This window comes from Desmodus rotundus, chromosome 6 (assembly GCF_022682495.2).
Source record: "Desmodus rotundus isolate HL8 chromosome 6, HLdesRot8A.1, whole genome shotgun sequence".
NCBI lineage: Eukaryota > Metazoa > Chordata > Mammalia > Chiroptera > Phyllostomidae > Desmodus > Desmodus rotundus.
In genome coordinates, this window is record NC_071392.1 from 96840126 (window position 1) to 96860907 (window position 20782).

Sequence of the window (20782 nt, forward strand, 5' to 3'; positions counted from 1 at the left end):
GGACGGGACGGAAGGCCCTGTTCCTCCTAATACCCATTCACCCACGCACTACCCCATGAGACTGAGTCTGTGTCCCCATCTGATGCTGAGGAAGCAGGCAGGGGTCAGAGAGGTCCAGCCACCTTCCCAAGGCCACACTGCCTGAAAGGGGAGTGTCTGGATTTGAACCCCGGGCTCATCTGGCTTGCTCTGCCCTGATGCCTCACCTCTCCGCTGACTCAAGGGAAGGTACTCCAGCCTTTGGGGGACCTCTAAGGATAGTTTTTAAAGGGGAATGTGGGGTTAGAGGGACTGTGAGTCATTTTTCCAGCTTTGTCCCCCAAACTTAACATGACAAGTGTTTACCTACATTAAAAAACAAACAAAAAACAAACAAAAAAACCCCCTGGAGCCACCTTAACATGGAGCAGTAACGGCTGTCCCAGAGAACTGCCTAGCAGGTCGCAGGCCTGGAGCCTCTGCAATGCTCAGCTACGGAGTCTTTGCACTGGGCTGGAAGCAGCATTGTGTCCTAAAGAAGTGTTTGCAAGGATAACCAGAAAGCAGATACTACGACTCCTGGGCTGACAATTAAAAGCGGTGTTTAGAGTTAGGTCACTATGTTATCTCGCCTGCCCCAGTAGTGGTGCCGCTCTGCTATGAATGGAACTGTCCCCTCCTCAGTCTCCTCTGTCTCCTCATCAGAGCCATTTGGGTTTCTGCCTGAGTCAGTGTGTCCGAACGGCTGTTCTTACTGATCTCAAATAAGCGCTGTTGCCTCTGACTTTGAAAAGCCCGTTTGCTTTTAGGTTACTACCTGGAATTCTGGGCCAGCCTCTGTGAAGTGAAGGCAGAGCTTCCTGAAGGTGTTTCAGGGTGTTTCCCCAGGACGGGGCTCAGCTCCTTACAAAGAAGCCCGTGTGGCTCTGGGGAATATTCTAGAACCCTAGAACTCCTCGGGGTGAGGGGGCGGCTCAGTTTAGAAATAACCTGGATTCGTTCATTATCTGTCACGGAGTGACAAGTTCTTCCCAAACTTAGTGGCCCAAAGGCACTGTGATCTCACAGCTCCCATGGGTCAGGAATCCAGGCACAGAGCTGAGTCCCCTGGCCCAGGGTTTCCCACAGGCTGGGGCCCCCTCCAGGCTTCACTGGGAAGAATCAGCTTCCAGCTCTGACACGAGACTGCTGGCAGATTCAGAGCCTGGTGGGCTGTTGGGTGAAGGCCTCACTTAGGTCCTCATGAGCTATTGGAGATGGTTTCCCTTCGTGCCTCTCACGTGGGCATCTCTGTGGAGTGTCTCCTGATGCAGCAGCTGGCTTCGTCAGAGAGGGGGGAGTGGGAGGAGGGAAGGGCGAGGGGAGGGGAGGAGAGGAGGTGGGAAGGGGGGCAGAAAGCTGCCAGGTGGAAGTCAGTCTTTTGCAACCTCCTGTAACTTTTGCCACGTTCTATTCGTGGCAGTCACTAGGTCCACCCTCAAGGGGACGGGACTACACACTCACGTATCTGGTGGAAAACCTGAGCCAAACCGGGTAAGTGGCTCCTTAAGAGTCTCAGTTCCATTTAGGGTGAAGGGTCATAGGTTTAGCCACAGATACATTAGTGGACTTCATTTTGTGGGGCTGGCGGCCCCGGACCTTGCCAGAAGGGTCATAAAATATCGAGTAGACATGCTTTTAAAAGTCTACAAAATTCGAAACTCTCAGGCATGTCCGGTCTCAGGCTGGCACGGGTGCTGGAAGTTCACTGGCCCCTGGGTCAGCTGTCCTTGGGTGTGCGTGAGTGTGTAAGGCTTGTGTTTTCCAATAGTTCTATTTGAATATGCCATTTTCTTGGAACTCAGCCTAGAGGTTTCTAGTTTGTCTCGGGCTGAGATGTACCCATGACAGAACCCATCCACGTCCCCAGCCAAAGGATGTTTTGCACCTGGAGGTTCACAGTCATGGTGTATTCGGCCACTGCAGACGCAGGGTTGCCGGCCTGATCTTGACCTTGGGAATGCGGTGGCATTTCACAGGGTGCAGTGACTCTGGAGAGCCCATTTCAACACCCACACAGAGGCCGATTTCCACAGTTTAAATGTCGAGCTTGAAACTACCCTGGGTAACTGTGTCTTCGAGTGTTGTCCACTTCGATTCTCCACTGAGGCTGTTGCCTGGACACTTCCACTCTGTTATGAGCCCCTGAACGTGGCCCAAATTACTGAGGTCAGATTAAGTCCAGGGGGACCGTGAGGGTGGGGAGGATCTCCCCACCCTGCCCACTCGGGGTGTGATGAAGGCTCCACCCTCTGCTGCTCAGAAATGAACACCAGAGCTCCGCAGGCTGCCGCACACCCTGCGCGCTCCCGCTCTCCGCGGACCTGCTGGAGGGGCCGGGAGCACGTTTTTCCTTCCATTGCTCTTTGACCAGCTGGACACCCCACTCCCCACCTGCCCCCATTTGTGGGACCTGGAGCAAAGCCTCAGGGCCAGGCAGAGACCAAGGGGTCAAGGTCAAATGTCCATGAGGGGAAGGGAAATGGCCTGGTTGGCCACTTAGCTTCTGGGCTGCGTGCGATGGGGTGGCCTGGGTGGGTAAGGAGGGAGGTTTCCTGCAGAGCCTGTGGGGAACCCATCCCATCCTGGAAGCCTCCACTCATTGGCCAATCTCGGGCTATTCCCCCCTTTAAAGCTATTGACATTGCAAGTGTCCTGGGGAAGGTGGGTCAGGAAATCCTCAAAGTGCTTCATGCCTCCTGAAGAGCTGGCCCAGGGGTGTTTGGGCACAGAAGCACCTGGTCCACAATTTCGTTATACACAGCGGTGCTGAGAAGTGGGGCAAGGACCTAGCCAAATATTTTAAAAATTAAATCACATTTTTTTAAGCAGCTATACCTAGAAATTCCCAAAGTATCCCACCCACCCCCCAAATTCAGAGAATCAGCTTTGCCTTACTTATTATATTAGCCAAAAATGAGTGTTACGAGAATGTTCCAGAAGGGAGGTATTGATAAATTGAAAAGGTCCTAGGGCTATTTTGTGTTCTTTTCGACATCCCATGAGCAAATGTGGAGGGGAACCATGTCCTCAGACGGGCCCCTGGGGAGAGCACTTTCTTTCCAGGGCATGGGCGCCAGAGGCCCGGCGGTCCGCCCAGCACTGCCGTGGGGACTCAGTGGATGCCTTGCTCTGGCCAGCCTAGCTCTCTGGCATACGCCCCCTTGCAGCTCCTGAGCTCGTCATACTGCTGCAGACACTTGTTCAGGCCTGGCACCCCGGACCTCCAGCCGATGAAGCCCTGCGTCGTCTTCGGGACCGGGGGTGATGGAAGGACCTGCAATGGAGACGCAGGGGGGGTTAGTCACCGTGGGCCACAGAGGAACCCCAGGATTAGCAGGTGAGTCCTGGTGTGGAGCAGACAGAGAGCAAAGCCAGGGTTCCTACAGATGGAGCCTGTGTCAACCTACTGGACCCCGAGACCCATGTCGTCCCCGAAAGGAATGCTCGCCAAACATTTCTTCGTCGTGTCTGATTCATGACCTCCAGGAAAATTAGTTTTACTTGGTACAAGAGCGAAAAGCGGTGGCGGGGGGGGAAGTAAGGTGCGGAAATATCAAACACTGCCCTTCATAAAATATTTGACAGTACAGTCAGATGGTATTCCGATAGTTCTCACCCTCTGGCTTTGATGAGAAGACTCTGTGATATGTGTATACACACCTGTGTGTGAACAAGTGTGCACACACTTACACGCACACCCCACTCCCAAACTGTTGAGAAATGAAAAGCCATTGAGCTTCATTAAAATCCAAAAGGAAAACGGGATCTCTCTGAAATTAAAAAAAATAAAAAAACAACACAATTTCATGTGTCAGTTCCTTGGACAGACTTGAAATTTTTGGAAAATGAGGGTAAATGTTTAGGCAGCTTCCCCCTCTCCGTGTGGAGGGATCGTCTGTTCTGCTCTTAGTGAGGAAGGGTTGTTCTCACACAAGAGCCAGGATAAAGAGGGTTAATATGCTTGGGGTGACGAGTTCACGCTCGGCTGCAGGCATCCTGGTACGGGTGGCGGTGGGGGGGGGTGGGGGCCTGGCGGGCCGGCTGCCACTGGTGGAGGAAGTTCCTTAACACATGTTCTTGATGAAGTATTAAAATTAGTCTCCTGAGAGGCCACGTGTGGGGAGGGTCGTCAGTAAACAGCAGAGGGGACAGAGTCTCTGGAGCCAGCTGCGGGTGGGATGGTCCCAGCCCGGCCTGTGGGCACACACAGACTGGCTTTCCAGTCTCTCTCCAACCTGTCCGAGAAATGCAATCGAAAACCACCTGGGGAGGCCACTCGCCACCCACAAGATCGGCAAAGAAATGAAAACCGCACCCTTACCGAGCGCATTCTGGGAGAGCAGGTTGGTTCATGCTCTGTAGAGGGCAATATCGCCATTTCCTACAAAGGGTGGGGGTCACCGTTCCCCACTCTTGGCCACCTGCATCCTGAGTTCTCATCCTGCCTCCTCATCGGGACACAGAACTGCTTTCACCCCGGCGGAGCAGAGGGCAGACCGGTGAGAAAAGGTTCAGGGACCTACAGAGCTCAGCCATTTCCAGCCTGGAACCCATCTCCACAGCTGACTGGTCTCAGGCGGGAGGGCCATCTGAGTCTTCTCCCCTGTGGGACTGTCCTGTCACTCACGCAGTGAGCGATGTCGGCATGCCACCGCCCTGCTTCCCACTGCAAGGGGGCTCAAACCCCAACCACTTCCCTGGGCCCCCGAGGTCCAGTGGGGTCTGGCCCTGCCCACTTCTCCATCCACATCCCTTCCCTTCCCATGCCTAGCCGACCCCAGCTCACCAAGCTCCAGCCACATCCCCATCTCTTGCTGCCCCAGAAACATATCAGCCTTTGTTATGCCTCAGGGCTTCTGCACATGCTGTTCCCTCTGCCAGGAATGCTTTTCCCTGGGCTGGCTCCTTGTCATTCCTCAATCCTCAGCTCCACAGGGGGCCTTTCCTGACCACCCCTTCCCGTGTATCCTCCAACATCACCTGCCTATTTCCTCCACGGCATCTAGCCCAGCGTGGAACAAATTTGTTGATCTTCTTGCTTCACGTTGGTGCCCGCCACCCACACGTGTAGGCTGGAGTCTTACCCAACCAAGCACCTGGCACCTACAAACAGCTAACAGTTATGGGTACTCTCTGAAAGCGCCGGGCACTGTTCTAAGTCCTTCAGAGGCATCCTCCCGCTGGGCCTGATGCCGCTCCCTCAAGCAGGCGTTTTCATGGACCTGCATTGTAGGAGGTGGAAATAGAGACCCAGACAGGCCAAGCCACTTGCCCAAGACCACAAGGAGGTCAGTGGCTGAGCCATCTTACTCCAGAGCCTGGGCCAGCCCCTCCCTGCTTTCCTGCCTACTCCCTGTGTTTGCTGAAGAATGGCTGGAGCCCCTCATTTTATTGGGCCCCCTCTGCTTCTGCAGAGCAGGACACAGAGGCACTGGAAAGTGTCCAGACAGTCACCTGACACATGGGTGTGGGCAGGGAGTGGAAACCGACCTCCCACCTGCCAGGTGCTGCTGAGTCCTTACCTTGGGCGGTCAGCTCTGCACACCTGTGGAGAATGCCCTTCCCAGTGGGGCCCGCGTCTCACTTAGGAAAACAAGTAATGAAAAACGACTTTGCCAACCTTGATGTACTTCTCCACCGGGGTCACCGGCCGGATGCGGAAGCTCTGGGGAAGCTCGATTCTGGGCTTTGGGGTGGGGGGCTTGTCTTCACCCTTGATCAGCTGAAACACAATCCCCCCCAGAGACAGGAGAGCCCAGACTGAGACAGGGGATGTGCCCTCTCCGTGGGCCCCAGAATGCCACGTTTTACAGTGAAAAATCTCGCTCCCATCGCAGTTAGGATGAGCAGTGGGGGACTTGCAGCCAGCTAGCTGTGCCTGCCTGCTGCTCCTTTGCCTGCTAATTTATATTCCCGAGTAGAATTTGAGAAGACTTTACAGGATGCACTGCGATGTAAAAATGCCAACCAGGTCCCAGGTCCTGTCTTTAAAACATCACAGAAGAGCTCCTCTCCCCCTTTTAAGTTTTAAAGCAATTTTGAATTCTTCGAAAATCCAATTTAATTACATATAAAGACTATTAATATAGACTCTTTTATGCATATTATATTAATAAGGACTCATTTTATGCCTAAAATTTCAAATTGTACAATTCTCTAAGTATGGGGGAAAAACCCCTATTAAGAATGGCATAATTTTAAAGCTAGTGGGATGGGCCCAGTTACAAATGGGGTCACCGCTGCCTTGAATCAGGACCGTTTTGAATCAGGCGGCTTTTACTTGCAACCTTCCAAAGAAATGTGGCTTCCCCGTGTTTGTCCTGGAGAGAGCTTGAGAGGATGCAGGCTGGAGGCCACCATCCCACGAAGCCCACGCGAGCATTTTGTGGACCTGAGTGGTGTTTCATGGGCCTGAGCCACTATTCCAGACCCAGAGGATTTTATGTAAACATCTGGATTTCTGGGCTTGAACAGTGGGTCCATACGGGTGGCCTCTCTGCGTGGTGGCTGTCCTCTGGGCTCCTGGTGGCTGCGTTGGACAGGGACTGTGTTTTCTTTGCTGCAGTCCCCACCAGTTCCTGTTCATTATGAAGCCTGACCCCTTTTCTGTTTCTTGTCTTGTTTAGAAGATACCAGGTTATTTCCCTAATAATCCCTCATATTTTAACTCGGCCTCGCTGTCTCACTGGGATCTCAGTCCTTCGGTAAGGCGGGTGAGGACGAGCGTGCTGTTTTACAGGTGGCTTGTCTGAGGCCAGGTGGCCCTGGAATCAGACGGACCGGCTCTGCTCTCCATGCTTCTCTTCATTAGCTGCATGGCCTGGCGCTTCTGGAAGCTCAGTCTCCTAATTCGTAAAATGGGCATAAAAGGACGCCTGACTCTGCACAGGAGTTGCTGTGCAGGTTAAATAAACCGCTTCAGATGTAGCCCCCCGGGCATTCCTGGCACCCACGCAGTAAGTGCTCGATAGATTCAGGAGAGGAAGGAAGCTTCAGGCTTCGAGGCGGCAGGCCTTGCCTACCACACGCTCTTTAGTTTTCTTCTAGCAAATCACACACACTTGGGAATGATCGATGCTGTAACCTCTGGACTCGTAAAATTTGTATTTACCTCCTCAAGAGGGGTTGCTAAGAACCCCCAGTTCTGGGCCCAGTTTTGCCGTGCTTCGGTCTCAGCCTTCAGGCGGCATCTCCTAAAAAAAGAAAGTTCCTGAAACATTCGAGGAGGTCAAAGTAGCGCACCCCGGCAAGTGCACTGGGGACCTGTGCGTTCGGCAGGGCACAGTCACTGAACAGTGGTTCTGTGCCCAGAGGGAGTGAGGTGCTGATGGGAGACCCTGTGGCTGAGAGCCTGGCACTGCTGCGAGGGGCACAGAGAACCAGGGAGCATCTGGCTGGTGCACGGGGGGCTGACTGTGCCCGAGGGGCTGTCGAGGCCCTGTGACCCCCTAGTGACGGGTGTGTGTCAAATCCAGCACTATGGGAGCACATAGTAGGTACCTTCCTGTTCAGGTCAAGGACTGGGGGTGGGGGCAGGCGAGTGAGGCACCTGGTGTGCAGAATTTAAGGAGGCACCCACTCCCAGATTCCTGCAAGGGCAGAGCCAGCATTTACATGACCTTGTGCTCGAGCCCTCCTTAAATATCACACTCCAGCTGCCTCACTTGCCCCGCGCTGCTTTTGCTTCACGTTAATAAGCTGAATTGAGTTGATGTCGAAGCAGGTGTGTCAGATTTTAAATCATTTATTCATTTTGATTTTCAAGTTTTTTTTCCCTATTTTGGAATCAATACCACCCCTCTCCCCTTCACCCCCTAGGCTGTCTTGGCATCTCTGAGAGGTCCTGGCCAAGCTCCTTGCCCTGGGTACTGACCATAATCCACAGCAGAGTCTATTTCCAATGGAGGTGTGACATGCGCCAAAGAGGTGAGCCATCCACACCATTTTAAATTTTCTAGTAGCCACAAAATAAGTGAAAGTAAACAGGTGAACGTATGTTAACATCACTTCTTTTTTTGGTGTGACATCTTCACAATCTGGTATTTTACAGTCACAGCTCATCCCAGTGTGGAACAGTCCCATTTCAAGGGGACACTTGAAGAACAGTCTAAGGGCTTTGCTGGCCCGGTTCACATAAGAAGGGTCATCCACTGCGGGTCTTGTAGGATGAGTAGGAGTTTATCTGGTGGAGAAGGGAGGAAAGGGCCTTCTAGGCAGTGGGAACAGACCCTTTTCTGGTAGTATCTCCTATTAGGGGGTACTTGCATAAAGATAAAGATTTAAAGACAATTAATAGTTGTGTGTTTTATGCCAAATCATGCTGGCTTCCCATTTTCAAGAGTGATATAAAGTTTCCAATGAAAATAAATTTATTAAGTGAAACAAAGCCAATTTAAAGAAAAACATTAAATGACTAGTACAGATTAGAAAGTGGTAAAAGTAATAGATAACTGAAGTTTAAGAAGCGAACAGTTATGGCTTGTTGTTAGTAAAATTTACTTGGTATCTAAACTAGTAACTGCCCCTCTTGGTAAAACTTCAGAGAGATGGGATAATGTTTAGCAGTGGGAGAGAATGCCAAATAAAAACAACCAGGACCCGTGGCTGCTGAACATAAATCTTACAGAAAAATGGATCTCTTCTTGAAATTAAAATGTCTTATTACTTCAAAAGCCAGGAAAAGCAAGAGAGAATATAAAGTGTACAGGTACCTCTCATGCAAAATGGACAAATACTAACAATTTTGTTTAGTTTATTTTTTAAGGAAATTCAGTAAATCTTAAACATAAGAACACATCTGTGGTTCTCAAGCAAAGCTTTGCGGACGGTTGCAGAGCCCGATGTAAAATCTTTCGGCCTTTGTGGTGGGCCTACGAGAAAACAGAGAAAGAAGTCCCCGAGATCTTATCCCTATCCTGGCCCTTTCTACCCTTGACCACCTCCGGCCTAGGTGGTGGGAAACTGGGCCTAGGGGGAAACTGGGGTCCCCGATGTGCACACTTCAGGTGGGAACGGCCCAGGTCACCGGGGTTACCAGATCTGGTCCTGGGCCACGAGGTTCATGCGCTCGGCCTCCGCGGTGCTCATCGGTTTCTTCGCCATGGCCCCTGGGGGTCTCGGTTTCCCCGCACGCTGCCGCTGCCCGGGCTCAGCGTCAAGCGTCGCCCAGGAGACCTGTTGCCAAGCAACGCGGGACGCGGAGGCGGCGCCGCACCTGGCGCGGGTGGGGCCACTGGGCTCCCACTGCATCCGCGCGCAGGCGCACCGCCTGCCTCCGCGGCCTCTGAACCCTTCCCGCACCTCGCTGCCCACTCCCTGCCCACCTCCCTGGCTCCGGCTGCAGCAGCCCCACCGCCTTCACTGTGGAAAACGTTGGGGAAACGTTTTCACAAGTCCTAACACCCCGCCTCCTTTAAAATTTAGACCTGTTACGCAAGCATACACACGGACAAGTGTGCGAAGCCCGTGCACTTGCTGAGTGCCTTCTGCCACCGAGAGCGCAGCCCCGTGACCACGCCTGGGTCGCGGAACGGGGCATTCCAGCCCACACCCCTGGTCGAGTTCTCTCCGCAGACCTTAATGTCGCCACTTTGCGACCTTTGTCCCGGCTTCCCGGGCCCAATGTCACGTGTGAGGGCTCATCCACATTGCTGTGCACAGCCGTCCAGTGTTCATTTCCCGAGAAGTGTCCCCCGCCTTGCAGCTGAAGTTTTGGTCACTCCAAAGTGCTGCTAGAACTGTCCCTGCGCGCGGCTTCTGGAGAGAGCCTACGCGGGCATTTCTGCTGGCGTCTGCTCTGTGTAACGATCCCCAGACGAAACTCACAGGTGGTATCTCCTCCAGGCCCCGGCTCCCTCACTCTCTCCCACGCCCAGCCACAACCATTCCTTATCACTGAGGTGCTTAACCAGTGTTTGTTGACTGACTTGCTGACCCTTCCACCGTTGTCATAGGCCAGGAACTGGAAAAGGGGTCTAAGATTCAACAGTAAGTGGATCAGCGGCATGGGGTGGGAGGACACGGGACACGCGGGTGCCCAGAGCCTCGTGGGACTCAGAGAACAGAGGCTGTATGTTCCCGCTAATGGGCAGGTCACCTCCCAGTAATTCCTCGGACCACTCTGGGGACATAGATGTTTTCATCTTCTACTTGGGTGTTGGCGGTCCTCCCTGGCGGGTCTCCCCCTCTCCCTCCCTCTCTCTGACTCCTCCCTTACCCACAGATGTGTGACTTTATGGGGTGTTGGGGGATGTATTTTCCTCTTGTAATAATGTTCTCCACACACAATGTGCGTGATGGTCGTGTGTGATGCTTTTCTCGGCTGTTCAAAGTGCTGGGTGGAGGCCCAAGACTGGGGTGGTCCCAATTGCCCACTCAGCCAAAATAGTAAGGGGCTGGAACTGAGCAGGTTACTCAGTGAGTGTGTAGTGTAGTATGCCAGGCCTGGGGCTGGGCCGGTCTGGGGCTGGGCCGGGTTGCCACGGGGTGGACAGGTGTGCAGGGTGGCCCGTGCTTTCCTTCCCGGCCTTTTCCTGGAGGTGGCCATCCCTGCAACGGAGGGAAGACGTCCCAGATGACTTGTGAGTGGCGGACAGCTTGGAAGAGAGTAAGATCCATCAAGTGGGAAGGCAGCGCCTGCTTCTCCCTCGGGAAGCTCCGGAGATGATTCTGTTAAAATGATTAATTAAGAATAAACTCATTTACTGAATGTCTCTATAAGCCAGACACCGAGGGTTCATTCATTCTACAAATGTTTGCTGAGTGCCTCCTACATGCCTGGGGATCCAGGAGGGAGCAAACCGACAGACTTGCTGTCCTCCTGGGGCTGACATGTCTGCAGGGAAGAGAGACAAGGACTCAAGAGGCAGATGCACCGATCAGGCCAGGGAGAGCCGCATGCCGAGGAGCAAGTTACCCTGGGGAAGGAGGCTGGTGGGCCGGGCAGGTGAAGGGGCGTGGAAAGGACGGTTTTAGGAAAGGCCTCTCTCAGGAAGGAACATTTGAGCACAGAGCTGGAGAAGGGGGGACCCATGCAAAGCTATCCGAAGGGGTTTCCATGGAGGAAGGAAGGGCAGAGCAAAGGGTCCTGAAGCGGAGCCAGCCTGGGGCATTTGAAGAACACTAAAGAGGCCAGTGCAGCTTCGACCCTGCAATGTGGAGCCAGCACAGACAGGGAGGAGCCAGCGCCCTGCCTCCCAGCAGTCCAGCCGAGGAGGGACAGGAACTTGGATGCGAAGATGGTGATGCCCGATACAGGCAATTACGGTGTGATGAACGTGATTCAGAGCAAGCCCTAGGTGAGGCAGGAACATGCCCAGGTGGTCACCAGTGAGTTGGGTTTCGAAGGATGAATAAGAGTTCACTAGTTCTACACCTTTGCCTCAGATATATCTGCACGGGGCACTCTGGGCTATGGGTCCAGGGAGCTGTGGGCTCAAGTCCAGCCCTGCTGAGTGCCTGCCCAGTGAGCTCGAGGAGGAGCTGAGCCTGTCAGAGCCCAGAGTCCCCTCCTGTAAAGTGAGCTTGTGGGCATCCTAGGAGGCCGAGAAGAGCGAGTGTAAAGGGATCCTCAAGGTGCCACAAACTGGTGCTTAGGAACATGGGACAGCACCGCCTAAGGAGCAGCAGGCTGGCTGTCCTGGGTCAGGGGCCTCTGTCTGGGGCAGTGCCGGGCAAGTGGGGCGGAGGGATGGAAATGAGGCTTTGAGGGGAGCTGCGGTTGGCTTCTGGACGATGTCTGTTTTGAAGACGAGGCCGTGGATAGCTGGTGCACTGGCCTGGAAGGCGGAGTCCTTCTTTCTGGAGAAGTGACTGAGGACCCACAGCTACACTGGCGGGCTGCTCTGCAGGGCCCACCCTGAGCAACCACCAGCCCTGTCTGGGCACGTCCCTACATTCTCATGCCTTGGAGGAAGGATTCATTTGTGAGCGTTGTACAGAAGGGAAGACGGGCCCAAACAACAGGAGGAAGAGAGAGGATCTGAACCAAACTGCAAAGCCCCCATTTCACCATAAACCGTGGGCACAGAGGGCGCTCTTTCTAGGAGCAGCCCCCTCCCAGGAGGATGGGGTCTGTGTATCCTGGTCTCCCTTTCTCTCGTGACTCGTGGGGGTGTCCTGTCCCTCTGGAGCTCCAGGTAGCTGGAGCTTGGCTGTGGGGATCGCACCTCAGCTGCAAATGATAATTGGGGAGGGAGCTCAGGTCCGGCTTTCCCAAGGTGAGGTCTGCACAAGGGGAAGTTTCTGCTTCTAGTGATGCTTGTGAGTGACATCAGGACCGGCTGCGGTTTCAGGTGGCTGAGGGTGACAGAGGACCCACATCATGTAGAGACCCCCAGACTCCAGCTCCCAGACTTCCCTGGAGACGCCTTCCTGACTGACCCAGGGCCTTGCTTCACCCAACTGTGTGCAGAGTCCGACTCACCGTCCCGCTGGGTATGCACCATCAGCCTGAAATCAGCACGACCACCAGCCCCTTCCACCAGTGGTGTCGCCGGAGCCAGCAAATGGAAACACAGAGTCCAGTGAAGTTGGAATTCTCCAGCGCACACTTACCCTGCACTTACACTGCAAACCCGCTCATTGTTTACCTGTTAAATTTCGCTGGGCACCCGCCTCTTGTCCCACCACCGCACCCTCAGGGAGGTTGTCCATCGGCACACGTCCCACACGCAGCAGATGAACACACCTGTGTAAATACAAGTCTATTCGTGTTTATTTCTAGCGGTCTGTTTTCTTTTTTCTTTGCTGGTATGCATCCTTCACCGTGTCTCCTGGTTCTAGGGCCTGAAACCCCCTCCCTGTGGTATGCAGAATCCAGAAATTCATGACCCTCCGACAGACGCAACTTCTTCACCTAATAACTTTTATTCACTTTTTTATTTGGGAAAAGTGCTGTTCGGCCTGCATTTCCAACAGGAAGAGCGGAGCAAATGAGAGCAGCGCCGCACTTGCCGCTTGGATGTGGGAGCGAAGACCCTATTCACGGCTTGCGGAGGGTTCGCCGTGTTCCTGTGTATTAATATATTTGGCCGTCTCTCAGCGTTCTGGGACCGTTTTTCATTTTTTCATTTTTTTTCTCGTTGCTGTTCCTTTATAAAACATTTCGACGGCTGGAGCCAACTGCTTCTTTTTAGCTTTGAAGCTTAAACAGTTTCTTTTTATTCTATGACTTTTTTTATTTTTTTAAACCACAGCACGCTTTGTGCCCGAGCGCGCCGCCAGCCAGCGTGCCTTTTGCGCAGCGCGGGCGATTGTTACCGCGACCGCACGGCGGAGGCGCGTTTCCAGCGGAGGCGGCGGATGGCTTCGCGCAGCTTCAGCTTCTAGAACTCAGAATTCTAGTCTTGCCACATTCATTTTGATGACTTTAGTCACAGCGAAAGAACTTTTTTTTTTAAACCTTCACAAATAGTCTGCACTGCGATACCTAAGGGACAATTAGCTTCATTCTCTGGATCTTACTGTGAAGGAAAGAGCCAAGCCCCTTCCCCAGCACCCCAGAAGCCTCCCTCGGGAGTCTGCTCTCCATTTGGCCTCCTGATCAATTGTTACTCCAATTAGAGCGCCCCCATTAGGTTGGGCGTGGGGGCAGCTTGTCCGGCTCTCCGTCTGTCCCCACCCCTTCCTTTCCAGCTTCTCTCGTGCCAGCTCTTAGGATGTCAGAAAAGCCCAACGTGTGTGTGAGAAGAGAAGAAAGTTTGAATGTCAACAACCGAGACTTCAGGTGTGAGTAGCCCTCGCCGGCCTTGGGCGTTTGAGGAGGTGAGCATCGGAAGCAGAGGGCGTCCTGGGCTTTCACGATTTGCATCCGCACCCGAGTACAGTGCCGGAGAAGGAGCCGAGTCAGAAACACCGGGGGCCTGAGGCCGCATGTGTCGCCGAGGAAGTGTTCAGAGGTAGCCTTAAGTCACGGACACGGAGCTGAGTGGGAATTTGAGCGCGGTAATCATCTATTATTCCAGAGATACTTTATTTACACTGGCTGCGCAGGGCTCGATGGGGAAGCTGGAGCACGGGGCAGGAGGTGAGGAGGGGTGGTTTCCATGTTCTGTTCCAACACAGGGTGTTGTCCGTTCATTTACTCCCCCCGCAACCCCCATCTCTAGGCTAGCTGGTCCCATCCTCCACTAGCTGAGGCCTCAGGCAGACAGCTTTGAATGGCCATTCATTCATTCATTCATTCAACCAACAAATATTCACGGAGCCTCCTCTTCTGTGTGCTGGGCCTTGTGCTGGGCCAGCGGGGACAAGGCAGGCCTAGTTCTAACCTTAGGAAGCTTCCAGTCCAGTAGACGAACAAACCAGAAGGCTGTCGGTGGGGACAAGTGTTATAAAACATAGAAAGGGTGCTGTGGGGTCAGGGAGCTCTCTTGGCAGGGTGGTCATGGAAGGTGGCTTTTGAGCAGGGACCCAAGAGAGACAAGGAGGCCATCGTCCCTGCAGAGGGCGTCCTCAGGGATGGGGTCCCACAGGCCTGGCAGACAGGGTGGCGAGTTTGGACTTTACTCCAAGTTCAGTGGGAAGTCCTTAGCCCATTTGGGTGGCTATGTCCACTCCAAACACAGGGTCTCTGGCCTTGGGCATGGCATAGCCCCCCACCTCCCATCCTCCCATTTCTGCCCTGAATCCCCACTGCCCCTCTGAGAACATTCTCTGATATTCTGATTGCTAATTTCCAGGTTTGGGCGAGGCATCACAGAATTTAGGGCTGAGACCTCATGAGACAGAAGAGAAACATCGTACTCCTGAAATCCTTTTTGGACCATCCCCTTCCATGCTTGAGGTGGTTCTCAGTAGCAGCTAATTTTACTGCCTCCACCCCAACCAGCTCCAGGCCTGGCCAATCACCAGACTTCATCCTCCTGGCTGCAATGATTGGTTCGACAGGAGGACATGTGACTTAAGCCAATCAGAGTGCTTCCCTGGGATTTTACAAGGAGACACCAGGCTGGAATAACAAGGTCTCTCTTTCTGTCAATCTGATGATGACGATTATGAGAGAGGGCTGAAATTTAGTAAGCACTTACTACATGATAAGCCTTCCCCAGCATCATCGCGTTTCCCGAGCACAGCAGCTCCAGGATGTAGGGGTGATGATCACAGTGATTTTGCAGAGGCAGACATAGACTCAGAGAGGTTAAGCCACTTGTCCATGGTCACACAGCTATAAAGACAGAAAGCCAAGACCCAGGTGCACTTAGCCATCCATGTGGCAAGTCACAAGAATGTGTTAGGCCTCTTATGTGGATGATAATCAGGACTAGGTCCTTTCCCATGTGACCCTTTGAACAACCTTACTTGGGAGGACGCTCTTTTCCGTCCTTCCAAGACTCGAGCGAAAGATACTTCAGATGAGTACCTGTTGGGTATGAAGAACCTACGAAGTGCCGAGCTCCTGAGGGTGGCCTAGGGTCTCAGTCTCATTCCTCCCTCCAGACCCAGCCACTGGCCAGCACCTGGCACATAGTAGGCCCTCAGCAGGTACTTGTTCATTTGAGTGAAGGCTGTGAGCCGCTCGGTGGCTCTAGGCCCCACCTGGGGCAGGAATGGCAAACTGAGCAGCTGGGAGATGGGCCCCCGTCTCTGAGTCAGGGAGGGGCCTTCTCCTGTCGTGGCCATGGGGACAAGACCCAGTGGGACTCTGCACATTTGATGGAAAAGGCAAATCGACTGTGTGGATTGATCTCTTCGGGTGCCCTTCATGCTGGTGCCTGGGGAAATGTGTCTTTGAGGTGCCAATCGTTCATTTTCAGAACACCTCATCTGAAAAGGGTTTTAAACGAAAACCTGGGGGCTCCGTGAAATCCAGAGGCTGAGGTGGGCTGTCTCCTTTTCCAGGCATTGGCTGGCACCGAGATTACCAAGAAGCTGCACGTGCACCGGGTGTTTTAACACTGGATAAGAGAAACACAGCACCTGCCCTGGCTCCCAGCTCCCGACCCCGTGTAATCACCGAAGAGGCTGAAGCAGCTGCTTTCAGGTAGGGATCTGGGAGCCTGTCCACCCATAGCCCAGGGGCCGCTCTCTGCGGTCAGCTTCTATCCTTGATTTTATTTTCTATGACTGTGGGAGGGGCGAGCAGCGGGAGCAGGGGAGAGCAGCGATGGAGCTCCCGAAATGTTTCCGACCCCCTGATGCCGCTCCTGGTGGAGGTGGGGTCCTGGCCTCCAGGAGACCCCCGGAGTTTCTCAGACTCAGGAGGAGGCTGCAGATCGCCCTGGATGAGAGGCTGCTTGGAGCCTCCCTGAGAAAAGAGAAACCCGAGGCTGGAGCCCCCAAAGCCCTGCTGACAAATAGGAGACCCCCGATTGTCCTGTGATCAGCTTCAATTTTGTCATAGGTGGGGAGCCTTTGAAAGCTCAGGAGCTGAGAGTAACCAGGGGTGTCCTGAGCACAAAAGTGCCTAACAGAGCAGGTGACAATGGGAAGTCACATGCTAAGGCCTGTAGGATAGATGCCCTGTCTTTGTGTGACTAGGGTACCATACTCAACGTGTCGGAATATCTCTTCTCCACACTGTTCGTGCCCGGCATCAGTTCAAGATGGCCCCGACCGTCCTCACCAGTGTCTTTTCCCTGCACCCTTCCCCATGCCGTGTATTCAGCGTTAACTATCCTGTGCCCAGTGCTGCTAAACAAATACGCATCTCTCTCTTTTGCTTTGTATCCAATCCTAGAGACTTCCCCACTTTGCTCTGCCCCACCCCCTTAATCTACCACCAATGCATTTCATGCACCTTTTTTATGGCTTCTCAGATTCTAATGTATAAAAATAAACTACAAAATTGCCATTTCTTGGTGCATTTTATCAGTCCTTTGAGATTTTGCTGCCAGGTCTGGCCCTCGGCTCTGGCTCAGATAAACTCTTTCACCCTTTCTTTAGGTCTGTGGGTCCTTCCATGAACAAAAGGTTTTGCTCCTGGGAAGGGCGTGACATGGCCTGCTATGTTTAGGGTACTCGCCCAGAGAAGGGACTGTGAGGCAGACTGGAGGCCAGAGGACCAGCCAGGAGGTTGTCAGCGATGCCTAGGGAGGGGCCGATGAGGCTCGGGCCCAGGGGATCAGCATTTGGGATGGGGAGGAAGAGTTAGAAGTGGTGGGAGAAATTAGGAGGTCCCATTAGTCAGGGCTTTACTTGAAAGGGTTAGACATTTAGCTCAGATTAGCTCGAATGAAAAAAGGAATTGTTTAGTTCCTGTGTATGTCAAGTTCGGAGGCTTTAGGTAAGGCTGTATCCAGGAGTTTGAATGATGTCATCAGGACCCGGTCCCTCCACCCCTTGGCTCTGTGCACCTTCCTGCTGGCCCATCTTGGGTGGGCTCTCTCTGGCAGTGGCCACCAGCAGCTCCAGGCTGCAGGTTGGGTGGGGGTCCTGCTTTCCCCTTGGTCCTGCCCGAGTCTCAGGGCCCTCTCTCTGAGTGGAATGTCAGGTCGTGTGTCTATCTCTGGCAGGATCACCAGGAACAGTGGGCAGAGAGAGCTGATTGACAGGCGGGGGGCAGTGCGTCCCCTCTGACACCAGGTTGGTTCCTGGACACACATTCAAGGTGTGACAAGCAAACCTGGCAAGTGTCCCCTGCTCAGTGCATGGGGCCCAGTGACATGGGGGAAGAAACAGACACCACAGGTGACTCAGCATCATGCTGAGGTGTGGCCAGGGGATGGGGATGAGGGCCACGAACTGAGCCAGCCACCGGGGGTAGCAGAGCAGCTCAGACAACAATGACATTTGGACCAAATTAAACCAAATATTCCTTTGGCTCTGCCTGGCTTAGGTGTTCCTGATTTATAGATTTGCCTGTAACTCAGCTGTCACTTCTACTTTGTCTCTTACCTAACCTCGTCACCCCGCTATGTGTTCATTGCTCCCCAATCAGGGAAAAGGATGAAGCAGTGCAATTTTGCCATTTCTCCCCTGGACAACCTGCTTGTCACGCCGACGGTAACCAGGACAGGCGGTACAGGAAACCCTTTCTTTTGGTTCAGTACAGAAAACGCGTTGCAGGTGTGTCCACTCTGGGGTTTCTGTGAGGGTTTGAGGGCACCCTCAGGTGTGTCGGGGCAGCTCTAACAGGTGGTTAAATTGTGCCCCATCTCCCCCCCACCAGCGTGGGGGCTCCAGTCCACTGCTGGCCCTTGGCTGGGCCTTCTGCCAAAAGTGGATCTTCTCATGCACATGCTCCTCGCCCTTCAAGACTGACCTTGAGTCCTTTGGGATCCCGGGGTCTCCCATTTGTCTTGGAGGCCACTCTGCTTGTGGTGGGTCCCTATCTGCCAGTGATCATGTGCCCGGGGTCCCCTCTCTTGGCTGTGGTTCCAAACCAGGGAAGGGCATGGGCCCAGAGGACACCTAGGTGCCACCATGTCTGGACTCTGGTCTCTAATAATTATCACTAAGCACAGGAACCCCAGGCAGGAGACCTTCCCCGGGCCAGGTAGGGGTTACACATTTCCACATGGGGTCTGGTGGAAGGGTGGGGACGTGCTGACATGGATGCCACTCGCACAGGGTAGAGGCTACAGCCACCCACCCACCACCCATGACATCGCCATTGGTGACAGGATTTTGTGAAACAACGTTCGATTTTATCTGGATGCATTAGCAGTTTTGTTCTGACACGGGCGTTAAAGGAGAGTGTGCAGGGCCTCAGTAGGGACCCACCCTATACCTCTGGGCCAGGGGGCACTCTGCGGCCACTGAGTCCCAAAGGATGAGTAGCAGCAAGTGGGTGGGGACCAGATGAATGTGTCAGGCAGAGAGGACCACCGACCCAAGCACTGGGGTGCGGGCTCCCCTCTGATCTCGCCCCCTCAGCCCCCACCAGGCCCCTCCACCTCCTCCTGCCCCTTCCACGGCTCCTCACTCAGCCCAGAGTGGGCTCAACAGTCACAAACCAGGTTGGGTCACCCTCCTGGCATTAAGCTCTCCATAGGGCTTGTTCCTAGGAGTGACATGGTATGGTGAGAACTGGGCCTCTGAGCAAGGGTCCGGGGTTCGAATCCTCTTCTACTCGGCAGCTGTGTGAAGTTGAGAGGGCATTTCCCTCACCTGCAAAATGGGATCATAATATATCCACCTCGCCAGTTATGGTGAAGGAACGGGTCACCACTGTATAGAAAGGGCGTTTGCATGGTGCCCGGTACGTGCTGAGCATAGTGATGGTGTTGCTCTTAGGGTCAGGTCAAAGCTTCTCCGAATCGACACAGGCCCTGCCTGGGCTGGCCAGTTTACCTGGAGCCTCACCTCCCTCATCCCCTCCTCCCAACTGTGCTCTTCCCACACTGGCCCGCTTCCCATCTAGGAAACACTGCAGGCAAATCCCTGCCTCAGGGCCTTTGCACCTGCCGGTCCTTTTGCCTAGAGTGGACTTTCCCTTTTTTCCTCTTTCTTTAGAACATAACTCTGCTGTCCCTTCCTCCAGGAAGCCTTCCCAGACCAGGCCAGGTGCCTTCCTCACCCTTTCGTAGCATCAGGCCCCTTCTTGTATAGTGTGTTTTCATTGGGAGTTTTCACAGTTGAGTTTTGCTCACTACCAAACTCTGAGTCCTGGACAGTGGACAGTGTGGCTCCAGGTTGGCCCTCAATAAATATTTGTTAAATGGACTGATGAGGCCACGGTGAGAGAATGCCAGTCTGCTGGCTTTAGCACACACTCATGCCAAAAGGCTCCAATGGCCAACTGGCTGATGGGTGTTTGCCGAACAGAGACCAGGCAGGAGCAGATTCGTAGAGCTGTCTCCCTCCCTCCTTTAAGGTTTCAAGCACCCAGGGTCAGCGCTGCAGCGGAGGGAAGATGCCCACCTTCGTGGGGCCTTCCCATGTCCCCGCTGAGTTCTGTTCAGCTCAGCTGCACCCTAAGACCCAACTTGAGTCTCTTGGCTCCTGTGGGTTTCAGTCAAGCTCTTAGTGTAATTTCAAAGTTTTATTTTTTTTTTGTGGGTATATTTTATACAGAGCAGATTTCAAATCAAAGAGAGAGAACATTTTTTCCCCTTCTTTTTCCCCTGAAAGGCAGGGGGTCTAAGACATTTTAATAGCTTTCATATCCCTCGCTCCAAATATATTATTTCAGCACAATAGTTTCTTTGCGGGAGAATTGCTTAAATGATTCAAAATGGATTTAAAAATATATTTCAAGTTTTAATTTTATGCACAGAACATTAATGAGTGGAGTGCCTCAGAGACTGCCTGTCAGTTTAACATATTCACAATATTCTCCACACAGATGTTATTTCATCCAAATCCTTTTAGAGGGAAGAAACCAGTGCATGTATTTTCCTCAGGGGATGTAAAAAACGTATTATTTTTGAAATTGTATTTTGATCCCAGAATTCTGCACAAAATACCATAGCGAGGGGTCTGGGTGTGCCTGGCGCCTCGGACGGGAAACATTCAAAAGTTGAGAAAGGGGAAGCAGCCACACCTTTGGATTCGTTGTGTGTGTTCTGTGCCTCTCTCCCCCAACAAACGAAAGGCAGAAAGATGACGACTTCCCCGAGCTGGGCATTTGGAGGGTTCAGCATCTTTTCATCAACGGCCAGGGGTTGAGCAGATACTGGGTTTGAGGCAACAACGTTTAGAAACAGCAGCTCTCCTTTTCCTGCCTCACCTGCGGGAAGGCTCGGCCCTCGCCATCTGCGTGGCTGCCTCGCCCTCGCTTCCCGCTTCCTGGGCGCAGACCCTGCGTGTGCACGTGAGCCAGCTCGGAGTTCACGTGCTCCTGACTACACAGACAAAAGATGTTTTCCTCCAGATGAGG

The 20782-nt window shown here is 53.4% G+C and overlaps 1 protein-coding gene and 1 long non-coding RNA gene across 3 annotated transcripts; one reads left to right on the forward strand and one right to left on the reverse strand.

Moving 5' to 3' along the window:
• Window positions 1–2912: 2912 nt before the first annotated feature.
• On the reverse strand, window positions 2913–9328 carry CIMIP1 (ciliary microtubule inner protein 1). 2 transcript variants are annotated; one of them, XM_024559350.3, is made up of 4 exons: window positions 9056–9317; window positions 7133–7214; window positions 5642–5743; window positions 2913–3295 (listed from the first exon to the last, which is right to left on the reverse strand). In XM_024559350.3, the coding sequence occupies exons 1-4, from the start codon at window positions 9268–9270 to the stop codon at window positions 3134–3136; spliced, it is 561 nt and encodes a 186-aa protein (XP_024415118.2). In that variant the 5' UTR covers window positions 9271–9317; the 3' UTR covers window positions 2913–3133. The 2 variants fall into 2 exon arrangements, with proteins under 2 accessions (XP_024415118.2, XP_053782718.1); XM_053926743.1 differs by lacking the exon at window positions 5642–5743 and having other exon boundaries at window positions 9056–9328.
• Window positions 9329–9696: 368 nt separating this feature from the next.
• Window positions 9697–16757, forward strand: LOC128781248 (uncharacterized). Its single transcript, XR_008427188.1, has 3 exons — window positions 9697–10008; window positions 15862–16003; window positions 16501–16757. It is a non-coding gene; the product is annotated as an uncharacterized lncRNA (long non-coding RNA).
• Window positions 16758–20782: the final 4025 nt, after the last annotated feature.

Excerpts from the sequence above, each read along its gene's own strand:
- CIMIP1 (XM_024559350.3), bottom strand. The coding sequence starts at position 9,270 with ATGCAGTGGGAGCCCAGTGGCCCCACCCGCGCCAGGTGCGGCGCCGCC. Across the intron at positions 7,215-9,055 it reads GTGGCCCAGGACCAGATCTG|GAGATGCCGCCTGAAGGCTG; the intron begins GTAACCCCGGTG and ends TTCTTTTTTTAG. Across the intron at positions 3,296-5,641 it reads CGGTGGAGAAGTACATCAAG|GTCCTTCCATCACCCCCGGT; the intron begins GTTGGCAAAGTC and ends TCTCCATTGCAG.